General features: G+C 42.2%; 2 protein-coding genes across 2 annotated transcripts; one reads left to right on the top strand and one right to left on the bottom strand.

Moving 5' to 3' along the window:
* Nucleotides 1-494: 494 nt before the first annotated feature.
* sowahca (sosondowah ankyrin repeat domain family Ca) lies at nt 495-7,769 on the bottom strand. Its single transcript, XM_035174207.2, has 4 exons — nt 6,682-7,769; nt 5,650-6,035; nt 4,321-4,710; nt 495-3,035 (listed from the first exon to the last, which is right to left on the bottom strand). The coding sequence occupies exons 1-4, from the start codon at nt 7,019-7,021 to the stop codon at nt 2,583-2,585; spliced, it is 1,569 nt and encodes a 522-aa protein (XP_035030098.1). The 5' UTR covers nt 7,022-7,769; the 3' UTR covers nt 495-2,582.
* A 345-nt stretch (nt 7,770-8,114) lies between these two features.
* Nucleotides 8,115-17,086, top strand: sept10 (septin 10). Its single transcript, XM_035174208.2, has 10 exons — nt 8,115-8,278; nt 9,167-9,281; nt 9,545-9,740; nt 9,873-10,059; nt 12,599-12,760; nt 13,064-13,160; nt 13,286-13,454; nt 13,574-13,706; nt 13,949-14,127; nt 14,498-17,086. Exons 1-10 carry the CDS (start codon nt 8,249-8,251, stop codon nt 14,511-14,513), a joined length of 1,284 nt encoding a protein of 427 aa, XP_035030099.1. The 5' UTR covers nt 8,115-8,248; the 3' UTR covers nt 14,514-17,086.
* The last annotated feature ends 1,951 nt before the right edge of the window (nt 17,087-19,037 follow it).

Genomic DNA, 19,037 nt, shown 5'->3' with positions numbered 1-19,037 from the left:
TACTGTAGATACAAAGGTCAGCTCTCACAATGTTTAGTCCCTGGAACAGTAGAAGTACACACACACACACACAAGACAGGTGCATGAATGGGGACTGGCTGTGAACATATTGTACCCAGGGTCTCATGGGAAGCCTGTGGACAGGAAGCAGAGGATATGCTGTAAATGCTGGACTAAAGCTGGCACAGCGGGTCACCACATCATCAATTATTCAGCACCACCAGACAAGGACAATCCCTGTGGTGTCAGCAGGGACGGACAGATGAAGTAGCATGCTTCATTTGGGGCTTTACGGCATTTTGGTTGGACGACACTCCAGCATTCATGATTGTTGTGACATTAAAACGATCAATGATCAATATCTGCCCACAACATGTCTTCTAACTCAGTGTTTTAACTGAGGAGAGCAGCGAGTGTGGTTTGGAGCAAATGATTATTTCATTTATCATATTTAAGAATGAGACATGAAGAAAAAAAAGGACATAACAACTTCACAGTATTCCACCAAGATGACACAATTAATTAGAGACAGACATAAACAATGCACAGAATTTACATTTCCCATATTCATGCGCCTGAAAATGCAATATCAAAGTACATCTGTGTAATACATGTTTCAACATCAAAAGAGTCAGACATAAAATTTACTGTGATCCGAGTACAAAGCTACAAAATCGACTACAAAGGGAACATTTGTGAAATCTAAGATGTGTCACTGAGAAAGAAAAAGTTCACATATTCAGGGAAAAAACTGTTAAAAAAGTCAATGTGCTCCTCGGTTAAACACATATAGCATATTCAAGTCTAGACTCCTTAATATTCACAGAGGACACAGACGTGGTTAATGAGAAAATGCAATGTCAGACTAACACACATAGGGACAATATAGACTTTATATTCAATATCATACAATGCAGGTTGTGTGTTTGCATATTTAGTGTTTAACTGATCAGTGTCACGCTGGGTGTTTAAGTCTCTGGTCGTGTCGACCTTTAACCTGAACAGATTATCATTTATATTGTGTCTATATCCTGGGGAATGGTCAAGTTAAAATTCTGCATGAAATAGTGAAACTGGGCCATTATTTCCTCCATCGAGGAGGTGATGTTTTTGTCAGCATGTGTTTGTTTGTTTGTGACCAGGATTACGGAAAAAGTCCTCAACCGATTTCCATGAAGTTTTGTTGAGGGGTGGGTCATGGTCCAATGAATACCCCATTCAATGTTGGTGTGGATCAGCATCAGGAGATTGATACAGGAATTTTTTTCCAACCTATTTTACATTGCGAGATATTTTCAAATTATTATTTTTCAAGGGGACTGTTGGGCCCTGGCGGACGTCAGCACTCTTCAGTATGCCCTTGTAGTTGTGAATATTTTTAGACTGAAAATAGTCAAATACGCAGAGTAAATGTCTGAAAACACTGTAAAATACTGCAAATGACCATCAGGGTCACATAACATAACAATAAGTTTAAACCCGACTGAGTAATTGAGGTACATTATGGTCAGTAGAAAAAGGTATATAAACATTGTTAGCATCCCCTGTGCTTCCACCCATTGAAACAACTGTAGTGTGTAACTGATCAGCACCTTTATACAAATAACTGGATCCAACTAAAGCCATGACAGCCTGAAAATAGTCCCCAAGTTTTGATTAACAGAAGTTAAAGGTATAGAAATATTTCAGTCTCATGTGTACTTATAGATACAGCAGATTACAGCAGAATTTGATCACCCAATTCTATTGTGTATATAAGATATCAACTATAACTGTAAATAAGACCAAAAACAGTTGCCATGGTTTCAGTTGAAGGGATTTTGTCCAGTTATTGCCTGCTATCTTCAAAGTGACAAGTGCAAACATGATGACTGGACACACAATAATTCTGTGGTTACAACTGTTGGAATATTAAAATCTGCTACTTTGAATAAAAGAAAAAACATTCACATTACAGGAATATACTGTTAAAAAAATCCAGCACCATCCAATAAGAGGAGCTTGAAATATAGAAAATGAGCTCTAGAAATATATTACTTTACTCTGCAGACAAAAAACAGGATTGTGGATAAAACCGTGTGGAATTAAACCGAGTGCTATTCTCAAATCCCCTCGCCACTGTGAGTCAAATCATTAATGAAAATGCAGTACAAATCCTGCCCGGTGCTTGTGAATGTGTGTGAACATTGTTGCAGTGAAAGGTATAAGACAAAAAAAAAAAGTGTGTAATATTTGCTACCTGCTCTAAATAAGAGCCAAAAGATGATAGAAAACACCACTAACGCAAAAATCGATGTTTCACAGAGCTTTAACTTAGTTTGTGTCATGATGAAAAAAACGTTTTTAGTGGTCAACATAAATCTAACAACTGCAATAGGAACAAAAATAAGTTATATATATTTCTTTGAAAAAATATTAGATTATTCTTTTAAAAACGTATAATAAGAAGACTTTAAAAAGAGCTTGACACTATATTAGGATGTGTACTTTAAATTTTGGTGACATCCGGTCTGACCTACCAGATTGTAAACTTTATCCTGTGAATCAAAATGTGTCAAACTGGTTTAAAAATTGTGGCAGTTTCATCCAAACAGGTTGGACAGTGGTCGGGTGCGGAGGGGAGTGCTGGGCAGCTCCTCCCCTCGCCCCACCTCCCCCGCGTCCCTGAAGGAGGCGCTGTGGATGATCTGAGCCCTGTGGCGCCCTCGGTGCAGCCGGGCGTTCAGTCGGCTCAGAGACGACTTCCTCTGTATGCCCCCTTTAGTCTTCCCGGCCTCCTCCGCCGCCTCGGCTGGGGGGTTCAGCAGCCGCAGCGGGTTCAGGTTGCCCTGGAGGACTCTGGCAAACCTCCAACCACGCCCCCTTCCGCTGCTACTGCCGCCATTCGTGTCTGACTCAGCCCCCGGTGAGGTGACCAGTCCCTCCTCGTGCAGGTTGGCGGCCAGCGGCGCGGCGAGGTACTGGATGGCTCGCCTCCCACTGTAGTCTCGAGCATCAGGGTCGGCCTCCCAGTCTGACAGCAATACACGAACCACCTGTCAGGCATCACACACATGCAGAGGAAATTCAAATACTGGAGTCATGTTACCTGACATTTAAGCACCTTTTGGCTGAGCTTTGTGTTATAGCAGCTGAAATATACATGAAAACATTATTAATCAAGCATGTTACATGAGGAACATGCCTGATTGTCCTCTCTCACAAAGGCTGTTTTCAGACTGAACTCCAGAAAATTGGTGTCGGACATTTTATTGTCCGACACCAATTGTTTGCTTTTCACAAATGAATAACACAACAGGAGATTTTTTCCGAGGCAGACTTGTCCATAACAACAGGAAAATCTCCAGAGTGTTGTAGAGCATGCATGAGGCAGGGCATGACAAATAAATTCAGCTGCAGAAATCATGTCTGTTTGTTGGATTAAGTTGATCGCAAGTGAAACTAGAATAGCGCTCAGAGAGAGCACACCTCCACCAAGGTTAACGCCCTTTCTTACCATGTTAAAGAAAGTGACAAAAATCCTGGGTCTGCCCAACTATCTGGATCCGTATGTTTCTTCAGGGCCTAGTCACCCATAGGAGAATGCATCAGTGGCGACCCTTCACCTTTACCGTTTACTTCCAATCTGTGAGAGCGAGGAGGTGAAACATTTGCTTCCTGTGGCGAGAGAAATTGCACTGTGGCTTCGCATGGAGATCCACTTAAGTGAAATTTGACCCACGATATTCACTTCACATTCGTGTATGTGTGAGGGTTCTTCCTTACGTCATGTTCCAACCCTCAAAAGAGTTCTAAGGAAATCACTTCAGTAGTTTATGTATGAGACAGACTAACAAACAAACAATAATTAACAACATAACCACCTCTGTGGAGGTAGTAAGTGAATAGAATCTGTCACAACAAATTGGGTGTAGCTTCTAGATCAAGTTTTCACGCTTGTCCATTTGTTTGTTTGTTGGTTTGTAAGCAAGATTACACAAAAACAGCTGAATGGATTTTCATGAATCTTGGATCAGAGTTTTTCTAACTTTTCTCAGTTTACCCAGGGAATAATTCATGGATATTGATGAAAACAAAAATCAGGCACATTAAGGGAGCTGATATCCATGAGTGTGTGAAATTTGGTTCAGCTTGATTGAATTCAAGGGGACTGTTGGCGGAGGTGTGCGCTCTACTGAGTGCCATTCTAGTTTGCTGTGTTTTGAAGACGACCTCTTACGATTTCAGCTCAAGCAGACAGAGTGTAGCTGCTCATCTGCTGCTTCACTGAGCAGACCTAACACATGACACCCCACTAAATCCACTGCCGCAGCCACCTACCTGTGTGTGTCCGTGCATGGCTGCCAGGTGCAGCGGCGTGTATCCAGCACCCGATCTCACGTTTACATTCACAGGTGTAGCATTCTCCTTGGCGTGGGCCAGCAGCTGGGAGATCAGCTCGGCCTTGCCTTGCTTGGCCGCCCAGTGGAGGCAGGTGAAGCCCGTCACAAAGTCTCTCTTGGCCACGAGGCTGGGTTCGACAGCGAGCAGGGGCTGCAGGCTTTCCCATAGGCCGTCTGAGGCGCACAGCATCCACTCGTGCTCCAGTGGGTCGAGGGTCACCGAGGCACAGTCTTCGTCAGTGGCTGAGGAGAGGATTGATATTGTATCTCCGTCACCTTTTATTGAGTCCCGGAGGCGAGAGCCGCGGTTGATCAGGGACCTCCGGACCTGCAAAGGGAAGAAAGTGGGAGATTAAAGTGAAGCACAATTTACATTCATTGTCTTGTGTCACAACAGATAACACAATAATGGTAATACCTTGCTAAAATGGCTCTGCACAGGATCTCAGTAGAACCATAATTAAAGTTTCAAGATGCTAAAAATGTCCCAGATTTAAGGAACCACCACTTTAAAGCACATGGTGTGCTATAAAAATTTAAATTCTTAACAAAATGTTTTTTATTGTTAGGAAGTGACTAGTTTATTATATTTATAAAAGACTTCTGACAGGACAGAGGCACTTTAGGGGCCAATCAGATTTCATTTGAAGTCAATGCCCTCCTGGCCCCGCCCTCAGATCCGCCCCTGGTTACACAAAACTAGATTGCGACACTGTGTCAAATCTCTTGGTTACAGAATTGTTAATTACGTGTCATGCATATCCCTTTTATGATCACACCCCAAACTGTGTTTTCCATGAGCTTGTGAGAGGCTGCGCTCTTTTCCATGCTGCTACTCACACAGGGAAATCCTGAAAGTCCTTTTCAGAGAACAACCCTGCTTGTATCACATTGTGTCAGTTGCATTAGCAACTCTCATAATTCAGATAGTATTTCCTCTTCATGTGTCATTAAGGTTTTGGAGCACACCCAAAAAGTGAAGCGCTTACCATGACATCACTGCTTTAGGTGTGGCCCAAAGTATGAACATGGATTAAAGTTATGCACAACACAAGCAGAGCAGCAGCCATTTGAAGAGATTGAAGTCTGTAGATTTATATATAATACTTGCTCCCAAGCTAAAATTGTAAATCGTGTTAACTGCAACGGATTCTTCTCTGATCCACAATGCATCCTTCAACCAAGTGTGTCAAATTGCTTCCAAACAAACATACAAACCAACCAACAATCTACTTGGAAGTTGTATTCATGCCAGAGAAGCACCTACCTGTGGAGAACTACTCATCATCAGCTCTATGAAGTTTCTGCGACTTCCCTTGGGCGTGTTGATATCTCCGACGGGGTCCAGCCCCTCCAAGGTGCTGTCCTCTGACAGGCAGCTGGTCAGCATGGCCCTCTGGGAGCCTTTGGACACCCTCCGTGACCCTCTCACCTGCTGGCTGTGGGACCACCCGGGGTGGGCCTGGTCCAGGTCTGGCATCCCGATGATCGGGGCCGACTCCCGCCTCCTCCTGTCCCTCAGCTTCACCTCCCCTCTCCCAGCGGAGGTCGGGGGGCCTGTGTTGACCTTTATCTGGGAGGAGGCTGCAGGTTGCTGGTTTCCATTTGACTGTCTGTCATTGTCCAGGTTTGCAGCAGGTGGACTGGGTACTCCTGTGAACGCAGTGGACATGTCTCACTGTCAATCAGCTCAGATGGGGTTTGTTGATTACATGTAGAATTGAGGCACAGGCATGCATGAGTTTAGTCGTGCTATTTGTGTTATCATAGGGCTGGGCAACAAAACACCCAAAATAAGAAATGTATGAATAGGTAAATGTAAAAGGTTAAGTTAATATCTGTCTCCTAATATCTATTAACTGTATGAATCTGGTATGTCTGTCACTCTTAAATCATTTGACGTTTATCTTGAAAACAATTAGTCCATTTAGCCCAGTCCTATATTAGTATTATCCTGAATTGTTGTAGCTTTTAATGTTTGACATTGAAGAGGTCACAATTCAATTCAATCCAATTAAATGAACAATGGCAGTTTAGCAGCACTTTGGCCAAAACCAATTCAGAACCAAGGCCAAACCCTGGTATCAAACTTGATAGTGTCAATCAATCAACTGCATAGTACAACATTAACAAAGGTAAACAAATACTAAACACATTCATATGAATATAACCTTGGTTAAATCGTATTTAGGACCTGCAGCAGCTGATGTAGTGACGTCCAATAAGAGCATGAGGTGTAAATATAAACAGGATGGGGTAGAACCACACTGACACAAAGGCAGCGTCTCCTCTCCCTCACCTGTGTGGTGCGTGTTGTCAGGGTTGCCGTTCCCACGGTGCTCCGCGGTCTGCGGGATGTTACCGTTGCACTCCGCCCGCTCGGGTCCGTCCTCACGCATCGCCGCCTCCGCGTGCAAACACACGAATTTCACGCCGTCCTCCACCTTCACGAAGCCCACGCTGTCCACGACGCGTCGCAGCCCCTCGCGGTCCACCCCTTCCCCCGGCTGGTCATCTTCCCCCACCGCCGCCACGGACCGTGATAGGAAATGATCGATCAGCTCCATCTGTTGGACCCTCCCTCCTCTCTCCCTCAGGAACTCCTGCACGGCTCGCTCCGTGCACCGCGCCGCCATCATCGAGCCGGATGGAGGTTGCGAAAGCTGTTTATTTAAAATGACTCCATGTTCATTCTGCTGTCATTTCACTGAGGTCAGTGACGACAGCATCCTCCTCTCTCCGGCCTCCTCCTCTCCTCCATGCGGGAGCACCAGTGTCAGGCTCCGGCAGATAGGGGGCGCACTTCGCTGAAGCTCACACCCACCAAGGGGGAAAACTGTGCTGCGTCCATGTTCTCCTCGTGAACTCCGACTTCTGACCGTTTATACAATAATTTATCTATCTTATCTAACTTATTTGTGTGTGTTTGCTTTCTCATATTGTCTAAATATCCCCCTTTCATATGTTTGACAACATTAATATTGTCTTTGTCTGTACACATATGCTCTATGCATGCATTTTGTGTATGTTTTAATAAAAAAGAGTCATGTACCTGTAAACTGTGGCAAGATATTTGTCGATTTATCTTTGATAAGGTTTTTCTAACTTTGCACTTCGACCGGGAAATATTTTTTTTCCCTGTTAGTCCAAAACAACATACAAAAATGAATACTTTGCTAAATTTCACATTGAAAAAAAAGGAAATTTACTGATAAAAAAAAGTACAACCATGATCCAAATGTATTGTTTACACTTAAGTTACATTTCATCTTTTCACTGATGTTAAAGTTTCCAGTATTTATTTGTCCTTGATTCATATTAAGTTATTTTTATGATTAAGTTGAATTCTTACTGTTTGCACATACTGTGTAATAAACCAGAGGGAGCTTTTGATTATTGTCTTTCAAACCTAAGTAGTCACGGAAAAATTTGGATTTTCAAAATTTCTTTTAATGGATTTACATTTTTCCGGCAGTTCTCCACGTACGATGAAAGCAACTGGGAAAATCAAGTTGAGCCGTACCATTATACAGAGGAGGGGAGGGGGCAAGTTGAACTACCAGAATAAATCGATATTGCTTGAATTCAATTTATAATAATAATAGTATATCCTGCCCGATAAATTAGCAGATATTTGAATACGCTTGTCTAATTTCCCCAGTTTACAGAACGTCCATTTTAAAGCGCATTTTAAAAACCAAATATCTCCCCTCATTCCCGCATTGTTCTGGTTGGTGCAGTCTGTCCAGTTGTCGCCTGTGGACGCTGCGCGGCGCCTCGTCCTGATCCCACTCGAGAAGAAGACTTTGGTCTTTATTTAGATTTGTTTCCCCGAGACTCTCCTTGGACTCGTCCCGTATCAAACCATGGCTTCCTCGGATGTTGCCCGGCAGCCGGTTTGTATTCCTCCCTCCTTTGTGGTTTGACCGAACGACTCGGTTCTTTGACAGTTGCGCAGGGAGTGTCCAGCGCTAACGCTGCGCTAGCCTCAGTTAGCCCGGTGAGGAGTTTTCTGCCCGGGGAAGTTGTTTTCAAGTTAAAACCCTGGCGGTGTTTTCTAATGATACAACACTGAGTAACACGCGCGTCCTCCACGTCGACGGATACTCAAGAGTAACATGAGGGGTTTTTTTCAACTGTAATTTATTTATAAAGGGATTCAGCACAACACCTTCCATCAAAATACACTCGTATGTTGCTGAACTGATTAGCACTAGCTAGCTAACTCAACAGTAGCCACCCCAAACGTTTCAGAAAACGTTATGCTACTGTTACCGACACCGAACCACCCAACGAAGATTACTGCTCAATGTTGTTTCTAATGACTGACGCAAATCACCGTAGCTCCACAAAACGTCACTAAATCCGCACTATTATGAATGAAGTTTGGTCCTCACACATCCCAACAAGGGAATCTGACCAGGGGATGAACACGAAGTAGAAACAGGGAACTTATCCAGCACATGTTTTGATCTTTAGTTCTAGTTATCAAGAGCGACTTGTAAATGTGATACTTGAAAATTATTAAATGAATTAATTGTAATTACTCACAAGAAATGTATGAATAGGTGACTATAAAACCTTATCCCTATGAATCTAGTGTGTCAGTCACTCCTACAGTTAGCTCATGTAACATTACTCACATGAGGTAAGAGAACAAATAAGAGTTACCATTTTATTATTATTTGCTGAAATAATCCCACTTCCTTTTCCCTATTTAAATTTAAAAAAATAGCTGCAGCTTCTTGAAAGTGATCCGTGTGTTTGTGTGATGTCTTCCTCAGGATAAAGGAGTCCGACCCCTGTCCCTGGACGGCCATGTGGGTTTTGACAGCCTTCCAGATCAGCTTGTCAACAAGTCCATCTGCCAGGGCTTCTGCTTCAATATTCTCTGCATCGGTACATATACTTTATACACACTGTAACACACACACACACAACTATGACACTGTAAAGATGCAACAACTAAAATAAACTCTGCGTTCTCTTTGCACTACATTGACACATGCCGTTCCTTAGGTCAGTCTGAACTTAAAGGACCTTTCATTTCGCACCTTAGTTGGAACACACTCTGACCACAAGTGCAATGGTTGATAGCTTTGTATCAGTCTGGTCAATTTGTCTTATGACTTGGCAGTAATCACTTTTTCTTCTGTCTCTAGGTGAGACCGGTATTGGAAAGTCCACTCTAATGGATACTCTATTCAATACCAACTTTGAGAACTTTGAGTCGTCCCACTTTGAGCCTCAGGTGAAGCTGAGGGCTCAGACCTACGACCTGCAGGAGAGTAATGTCAGACTGCGCCTCACTGTGGTCAACTCCGTTGGCTTCGGAGACCAGATGAACAAGCAAGAGAGGTAAGAGTGTGTAGCACTAAAGAAGTTTGTTCAAGTGAGTTTGTGTGATGATGAATGTGATTTGAGAATCATTATTTTGACAAGACATCCTGTGTTCACGTCACTGATCAGCTTTATGTGTCTTTCTTGAAGCTATCAGCCGGTGGTGGACTACATCGACAGACAGTTTGAGAGCTATCTGCAGGAGGAGCTAAAGATCAAGCGCTCTCTGCACAACTACCATGACTCGCGAGTCCATGCCTGCCTTTACTTCATCTCCCCCTCAGGTCATTCCCTCAAATCTCTGGACCTGGTCACAATGAAGAAATTAGACAGCAAGGTAGGAGAAGAATCACTTTGTGTGTGAGCTTATTTAATGTATATTACATTAGATGGACTTTTATTTATTTTGTTGGACGTCTAAAGCAGCATTTTAGAATGTACTGTGTGTCCCAGATGAGGAGGAACAGGACATTTTTGGAATTCTCTGAGAAATGTCAAGCAGATTGGCAAATGACTAATTTTACTGGAGCACCCATGAAGACTGCAAAAATTCTGCATATTAATCCTGTTACGTGACACTATTTTTCATTGGCTGGCTCAAAAGTGTGATCACACATAGTTTGTAATTATTGAAAAAATGCTTTAATTGCAGGTTTTTCTGTGAGCAGGTCAGCTGTGGAAATCTGTGTGACTAGTATTAAATGTGTGAATGCATAGGTGTGAAGCGTGAAGTCAGTTGGCAGTGACTCGATCTAGCAGCTCTGATTCATAGATTCCTGAGCCCAGACTACCCAGGTGTGCTGCATAGCTGCGAAGGTCTCAGCTCCACCCTCCGACTTCCAAAAACAAAAGGGAAAAGCTCAGCCAACTACAGAAGACAACAAAGACAGAGCCAACTCCCTGGGCCCTAACACTCCTTATAGATTAATCCCTAAATCCAATAATTTAAAGCAGGTTAATCATCTTCTCAGTAATAAGAACTAAGATAAGACAAAGCAACCATGTACTTAAAGGATTTGTATGTGTTGACTTAAAAGAATAATGGAATCAAATGTCTTTAATGTCATTGTACAAGAGAAAGCTGTACAAACAAATTAGAGGTGCTACTTATATAAACAGTGGACATTTATAAAAGAAAGTTTAAAATCCAACAAATGACATAACCAATAAATAAGAGACCAATAAATACTTTATTTTGAAGGGTGGTCAGCAATTTGTTATTGCATAGAATGGATTTTGCAGTTAAATATCAATATATCATATTTCTGAATTGGTAGAGTTTATAGTTCTGATGGCCCAGGGAAAGAAACTGTTCTTGAGTCTATTTGTTGCTCCTGTACCACCTACCAGAGGGAAGTGATCTACATGCTATGGGCACTACTGTTTTGTTTCATTCTGGGATCACTTCAGTTTTGAATTATGTGAATGAACTTGAATAACGAATCATACTGATGTATGTGACAGACAGCTCAGGGGATGGATGGATGGATGAGAAGATGGATAGATAGATGGGTGGATGGATGGATAGATGGATAGATAGATAGATGTACTTTATTGATCCCAAATTGGGAAATGATTGAAGTTGATAATTGAGATAGAGTCTGGATGCCAAAGTGTCAATGTGCAAGACACTGAACCTCAAATAATCCGACTGTGTGAATGACGTGTGATAGAAACAATAAATAGAAGTGCTGCATGAATGTGTTGAACCATGAAGACGAGAAAAGTGCTTTATAAACGCAGTCCATTTACCAATTGTGTATAAAGGGCTGTGCTCGACTCTTTCGTCGTTGTTTTTTGTCTCCGTTCGAAGTGGCTCACTATCCAACTGCCTGAACCCCTCCTGTCTATCTCTCCTAAAGTGGTCAGAAACTTTCCCATGCTCCCAGTGTGTTGTGACTTTGTGTGTCTTTGTGTGTTTGTGTGATTCCACCGCTCCGGAGTGTCAGTAGCCCCGGATTTGCGTGTGAATGGAGCAGAAAAAGCAGTGGAATGCTGTAATCACAGTTGCTCACACACACTCGAGTTGTCCCTTTGTGTCACTATGGATCGAACATAGTAAGAGCCGTGTCTTGAATGTGCAGCGCTGACAGAGAGAGAGACGGGCTGTTTCTCAGACAGCTGCTGGACTAGATCTCCTGGCATTGTTTTGTTTTCTCCGCTAGGATCAGCAGTGCGTTCTGTTTGTGTGTACTGGTGTGTGTGGTCTGGCCCAGGAACTTGTCTAGTGACAGTAGCTCATTCCAGGCCTCTCGCTCTGGTACGACAAGATGACTGACAGGCAGGAATGTGGGATGACTGGGACAGAACAGTGGGCTGCTGGGCCGGAAATAGCATCAGTAAACTTGGTTTATATAAGACTTATCTAAAAACAGATTAAAAGGAGGAATTTTACATGTTGAAATAGTTGTATTTTACTACTATTAATACTATAAATGTTTTACTTTGTCTACATACATTTTCATGGTACTGTGGTCAGTGAGATAAGTTTGAAACCGTTAATGTCAAAAGGGATAAGGCTATAACTTAGTAACTGAGTTAAATCATACAAAACTACATCCAAATAACAGTGAGAATAAATACAAACTCTATTGTATTTATAAGAACCAAGTTGTTAAACAGTGAGAGTGGTTTGTTTGTCTAACCCTTTGCTTCTATTAAACTATTTATAGCTGTGACTCATTTAAACCTCCCAACCTGTAGAAGAGTGCAAAAAGACTATCTTTTTGCACTTTATCCTCACTTGTATATTCAGATGTTTTCTTTTTACATTGATAGTCCAAATTTTTTTTTTCTGAAGCCAGTATATTTGTAATAAATATTAGTAGTCGAGGAAGGAAAATGTGTTTATGAACATGTGTCCCTTCCTGCTGTAGGTGAACATCATCCCTGTGATCGCCAAAGCTGACACCATCAGTAAGAGCGAGCTGCATAAGTTCAAGATCAAGATCATGAGTGAGCTGGTGAGCAACGGCGTCCAGATCTACCAGTTCCCTCTGGATGATGAGACTGTGGCCAAAGTCAACACTACTATGAATGTAAGAGGATGCACGCACAGACACGCACAGGAAATAACTTAAATTCTATTATTTGACCTCAATAATCTCAAATACAGTTCAGGTCACAAACTTGTCTTTAGAGAAGTGTTTTGTTGGTGGTGTGGATTCTCTAGTGCACAGTCTGACACATCCACACTGTGTTCGAGGCTGTTTGTACTCTTGTGATACAGAATTGCTGAGCGAGTTGGCGTGAAGGACAATAAATTTACATGTTGTACCTGAAGCAATTAAACTTGTTAGTTATTTTTTTCCATCCTGCTTTAATACCGTCTGTTGTTGTAGGGTCATTTGCCATTTGCTGTTGTCGGCAGCACAGAGGAAGTCAGCGTTGGCAATAAGATGGTGAAGGCTCGTCAGTATCCCTGGGGTGTAGTACAAGGTAAGATGGATTTCTGTGTTGTGAGCCTAAGATCTTGCTGTTAATTGACACTATGAAACTTCTATTTATTTTTTTTACACTTGAAAAAGAAAAACTTGTCTAATGTCCGTTCATGTGTGTTTCAGTGGAGAACGAGAATCACTGCGACTTTGTGAAGCTGAGGGAGATGCTGATCTGTGTAAACATGGAGGACCTCAGAGAACAGACACACACTAGACACTACGAGCTCTACAGACGCTGCAAACTGGAGGAAATGGGCTTCAAAGACACAGACCCAGAGTGCAAACCTGTCAGGTGCGCTGTGAACACACAATCTCCTCTTTCTACAGTACACAAAGCAAAATGTACAACTGACATGACTCACAATGGACCTGTGTGAAATATGTATAACAGAACTTGGTTTTTGTGTGTAGTTTGCAACAGACTTACGAGGCCAAGCGACAGGAGTTCCTGGTGGAGCTGCAGAGGAGAGAGGATGAAATGAGGCAGATGTTTGTGCAGCGGGTGAAGGAGAAGGAGGGCGAGCTGAAGGAGGCTGAGAGAGATGTATGTACACACATACACACACACACACCAAGTTTGATGTAGATTGGATGAGCTGTCGACAGTCAGACATTGCTCTTTTTTATTCAGACTGCACCTATCAAATACAAGGTCATTCAAAGTACTTTACAGAGGGCGGCAACTTATTCTGAAATTGTAATGAAATGTTTGTGTTCTTTATTCTATCAAAACACAGGCATATCCGTAACCTAACCTTGTTCCCTGTCGCTGTTTGTGTGTTTTAGCTTCAGAGCCGCTTTGAGCAGCTGAAGCGCCTCCACGCAGATGAGAAAGCCGCCTTGGAGGAGAAGAAGAGACACCTCGAGGACGACCAGAGCTCCTTCAGTAAGAGACGAGCTGCCGCTCACCTCCTGCAGGCCCAGAGTCTCACTGTCAACGGCAAGAAGGACAAGGACCGCAAGAAGTAAGAGACTGATGCTTGTAATCATGGATTTATTAAAGATCCTTACTCTTAGACATCTGTTGGTTTTGATGATGAAGTGCACAGACGTGCGTGGACATTTTAGAGTCAGGGTGTTTGATGCCTCTTGTGGGAAACTGCTTACGTTTGATTATTTAACTTTTTGGTTAGGTGTAAGAAAGAAAGCATAAAAATATATTTAATGGGAAAAGCTCCTATAGGCTGAAGATGTAAAGAACATTAAAGGTGTTTATTGCTCATTTCATTGTGGCTCTACATAGAAGAAACTAATAATATATGATTTATGTTTTTATGTTATAATGGATCCTCAGCTTACTGATCTGCCTACATCTGCCCCTCTTCTCTCCTTTAGTTCTGGCTTCATGTGAAGACTCTCAAGTACACTCCACTACGACCAGTATAACCAGTGGCGTTCTGCCCACATCCTTTCCAGCCCTTTGAGGCCAGTCTCTAACACTAACCAGGGAAACCCCACACAAACCAGCAGTGTGTGAGTTTGATTTTGTGCCAAAGTATATTGACTGTAGCCAAGAATCCAATGTACACTTTCCTCAACGGTATTTGTAATCCTCTTTGTGCGTGTTATTCCTCTTTGTGGAATATTTTATATTTATCCATTTTTATATAAAACATTTATTTCCCATATACCTCCTTTTTTTTGCCCAGACTGAGTGACACCTCAGTGGATTGATCCTCACGCAGCCTCCTCACTAGATGATCTACACAGTTCACAAGAGATAAATAGGTACAAATAATACAGTCTGAGGGACCTCATCACTTACTATTGATCTGTTTCTATCTGTTTGATCTAAAGACTCATTGTGTTTTGTTATGCACCAAACTAGTCTTGTGACTTTCGTAATACAACCGTTTGTAACATAGTGTAACATGCGTCTAATTTATTCAAGAGCCCTTTTCAGACATTCACCTCATCCGGTAAATTTAAATTTTACATGTTAGTCTCAAAGTCTGAATACTGTTAAGTTTCCTTTTTCAAAAAGTAAGTTGTAGTGGCAGTTTTTCTATAACAACCAGTTTCAGGATTAATGTAAAAGCTAAAACAGGAGAGGATAAAAATCCTTTTATTTTTAATGCTCAGTGAAAATAAAATCTATCGGAATTTGCCAAATACTGTGAATGAGAGTTTACTGATGTCAATTCAGCAACTTTTCAGCAGGTAATGTAATGTGTGGTTATTTTTCTTCCTCCGTATGTTTTTCAGTCAGGACCATTTCTTTCGTCATGACTACAACTGGCATTTCATTGCTTTGGGACTTGTTGCACACAAAAAAGAGAGCAGAGGAGAAATCCAAGTGCAGATGCTTCACATGTGCACAGAAGCAGTGTGAGCAGGAGGAGAAGAGCTGAAGCTGAAACTGTCGACTGCCTCACGGGGGGGGTTAGTCGTAGTTGTGTCACTCAAAGTATATTGTGAATATATTTACCTCCATTCAGACCATTTGTTTAAATTCAGATTTCCTCCTCCTCCTCTATCCACCATCAGGTGGCAATCTAAAGTTGTCTCTGTCAACCAGAAGGGGAAGATTGGATAGTAATTATTTAATAGCTTTAGTAAGACTCCAATCAATACCATCCACCATCAACAATTACAATTACACTCTTACCATTATCCACCATTGGAATGGTAATCAAGTGCATAATTGCAAATGTATTAAGCTACATTTTTTTGACAAGTAAGCCAATCAGTGTAATTAACCCATGTCTTGAGAATCACCATGAAGCCAGAGGGTGATAATACATCATAGCCCAATCACAAATGACAAACAGGTATATCAAAGTTATTACCTGTTATCCACTTTCCCTGTGACTGGAAAACGTACGGAAGAAAAAATAAACAGGAAAACAACAGTGTGTATGTTCACACTGAATATTATTCAACAGGCAAAACTAGAAAAAAGCATCTTGTATTTCCATGTAATCCCATTGCTGCCACTGCACTGACAATAAATACAACATGAGCATATGCAGACATATTGTAGATATACTGTGCGATAAAACAGATTGGTAGCTGAATCCTGCAACGTTGCACGTTCAGTGTCTGAAAGGGGCTGAAGTTGTATCCGTGATGTTTTCTAAAGCTTTATTTAGTGCATTCATTCCTGAACAGTTGTCATAAGCATGGTCACAGGGCATTATAATTACCTTCCCTTCTTCTGTATATTGTTTTACGCCTCCTTGATGCTCTATTAGCCTTTTAATATGTGCACACCAGCATCACAAAAAGCTGCAGGAGTCACTGATTCTCCTGTGGCTGTTCCAAAGGGAAAGATTTATATTCTGAGTGTTGAACTTCTCCCATCCAGTCACAGGTCTTTATACGAGGAAGTACAAGTTACAACATATTTATATTTTTATATATATATCTCGTTTTACTTGCTCTCTTTACTGTTTCCGCTGACACAAACAGTTGGAAGTTTGCAAACCAGTCTGTCTAAAAAGAGCTGACTTGTTGGAAAAAGAAGACATATCAAGCCAGTGTTTCCTGAGGGAGTTTAGGAAGAGCGGGAGGAAGCATTTGCGACTTTATTTTAAGCTTGTTTTTTTATATTCACGTCTCTGTGGAGTCACGATTAGATAGGGTTTCACACCTCGCAGCCTTTTTTACCGAAAAGAGGGAGCCAGGACACCGGTGCTGGTTTCCAGTACGGGTGTGATTTCTGAACCAACACTTACTCACAAACACTGCCACTTTATATCCACACTAGTGCTTGAGATGTGTTAGTGCCTTACCTGTGTGAAATGACTTAGAATTACACATATCCACTTCGACATCCAGGGGAACACACCGATTCCTGATGGAGTAAAGTTTGTTTCACATATATATACCACACTTGTATTTAAGGAATAAACAGTGTTATTTGGGAGCTTTTTTTTTTTTTCCTTCTTGCTAAATAAATCTTTGTATTTTTGTCATGATACACTCTGCCTGCCCTGTCTGTTTCTTTGCTCTTCCAGTTAACGACCATTGACCTGTGGTTGATATCATGAACCAGCAGGAAGTCAAGACCTTTTTAAATGAATCATTGCAGGGAAAACATATTTTCCAAAACATTTAACTGGCTGTAGATTTCACCCTTGTCTTTGCCTCCCAGTTCTCCCAGTGGAGTCCCAGAAATTTAAAATAAGGTTTAGTGTTTTGGGGACAGTCAACAGTAGTAGTGACAGGAAATAAGGGGACAAAGAGAGACAGGAAATGACACACAGCAAAGGTGAACCAGGGACATTAGTGTTAACAGACGATGCCTTAACCCCTATAGGTCAACAGAGTGCAACCAGAAATGTGTTTGTACTGGAAATGGAAGTCATATCAGAGGGCTGTGTTAATCACAAGGCATTTTCATTCAAGGTGTCATCAGCAGCAGACCCCCTGAGATATTTTCTTGACATATTTTATATTACATTGAATATTATATTTTTATAGCTCCAAATCACAGCATACTTTATCTTATGCCACTTTTCATAGTAAGGCCGAGACCTCACAATATCATAGAGATACCCAACAGTTCCCACAACAAGCAAACACACAGCGAGAGAGTAGAGAGGCCAGGAACAAAGAATTGTTTACTAATGCAGATTTAGATCCTGCAGCAGATATTTGCAGAATGAGGGAGAGAGAGAGAGAGAGAACACAAACTATGGGAGAGAAAAAACACAAAGTTGATGTCATGTAGTAAAATAAATGGGTGGAGAGATGGAGAGAGAGAAGTGCTCAGTGCATGATGGGACTTTTCCCAGCAGTTTGGGCCTATGGCAGAATAAGTAAGGGATGGTTCAGGGCTCACCTGTCCCAGCAGTAACTACAGTATAAGCTTTATCAAAGAGGAATGTGTTAGGTGTGTACATATTCTCAAAAATGTTACTTTTGGTTTCTACTGCTGCACTAAAAGTTTTTAGACCTTTTAGACCTTATGCTTAATTTTAAAGTTAACATTTAGAGACATCCACGTCTCTTCCAGTTGTTCAGAAGGTAAGAGAATAAAGGATTACCACAGATTTTAGACAGCACAGCATCTTCCCAGCGCGTGCACACGCACACACACACACACTCAGGGACTGCTCTGTACCGCCTGGCAGAGGTCTTGTTCCCTGCAGTGTCTTACCCTCTGGCTCGGTTGCCCTTGATGTGACTCTGGCACACAGACAGGTAGACAGACGGGTCTGGCGTAAAGCAGAGGAATGCTGATCGATTCCCCGCAGGAGCCTGCAGCACCTTGTTGTTGGGTGGGAAAAAGAACCACAGGGGAACCATTACAGCAAGACAAGCTCTGGAGAAAGTGTGTATATGTGTGTGTATGTGTGCGTAAAGACACCTTAAGTTACCCTCTGGGTGGTTCAGATATTGGATGCAAATAGATTTCTCCCAGTTTTTTTCCCCGACACTGCAGAAATCAGAAGAAAATCTAAATTTGCTGTCTGCCTCCTGCTCAGCTTTAATATACTAGTTAGTCAGTATGTCTGAGTCAAGATTTTTCAGAGTGTGCTTACATCCCAGATAACTGTCACACTCCTGCACTGGCACGCTGTCACACGCACACGCACACACACACACACCCTTGTCACCTTTTGCCACTCACTCTAAATGCAAATGGGGGGTGATGGTTGGGAGACAGGCCCGGCTGGCGGAGAGATGAGGTTGTCATGGGAGGGGGAGCGGCGGCGACACGCTGAAATTACCAATTACACACTTCGGCCATGCCGGTGGTTGGCTGGAGAGACGGAGGGAGAGAAAAGGGGGGAGGAGGATGGAGAACAAAAGATGGGAGGGAATAATGAACAGACAGCAGGAAGTGTCGGGATCATACAGATAATAACACACGTTGTCAGATAACCTCACCTGGAGTGTAGCGCATAATGAGAACACATTGAGTGTG

Source organism: Hippoglossus stenolepis, chromosome 13, assembly GCF_022539355.2.
Source record: "Hippoglossus stenolepis isolate QCI-W04-F060 chromosome 13, HSTE1.2, whole genome shotgun sequence".
Taxonomy (NCBI): Eukaryota; Metazoa; Chordata; class Actinopteri; order Pleuronectiformes; family Pleuronectidae; genus Hippoglossus; species Hippoglossus stenolepis.
This window is presented reverse-complemented; position numbering and strand designations above follow the sequence as displayed.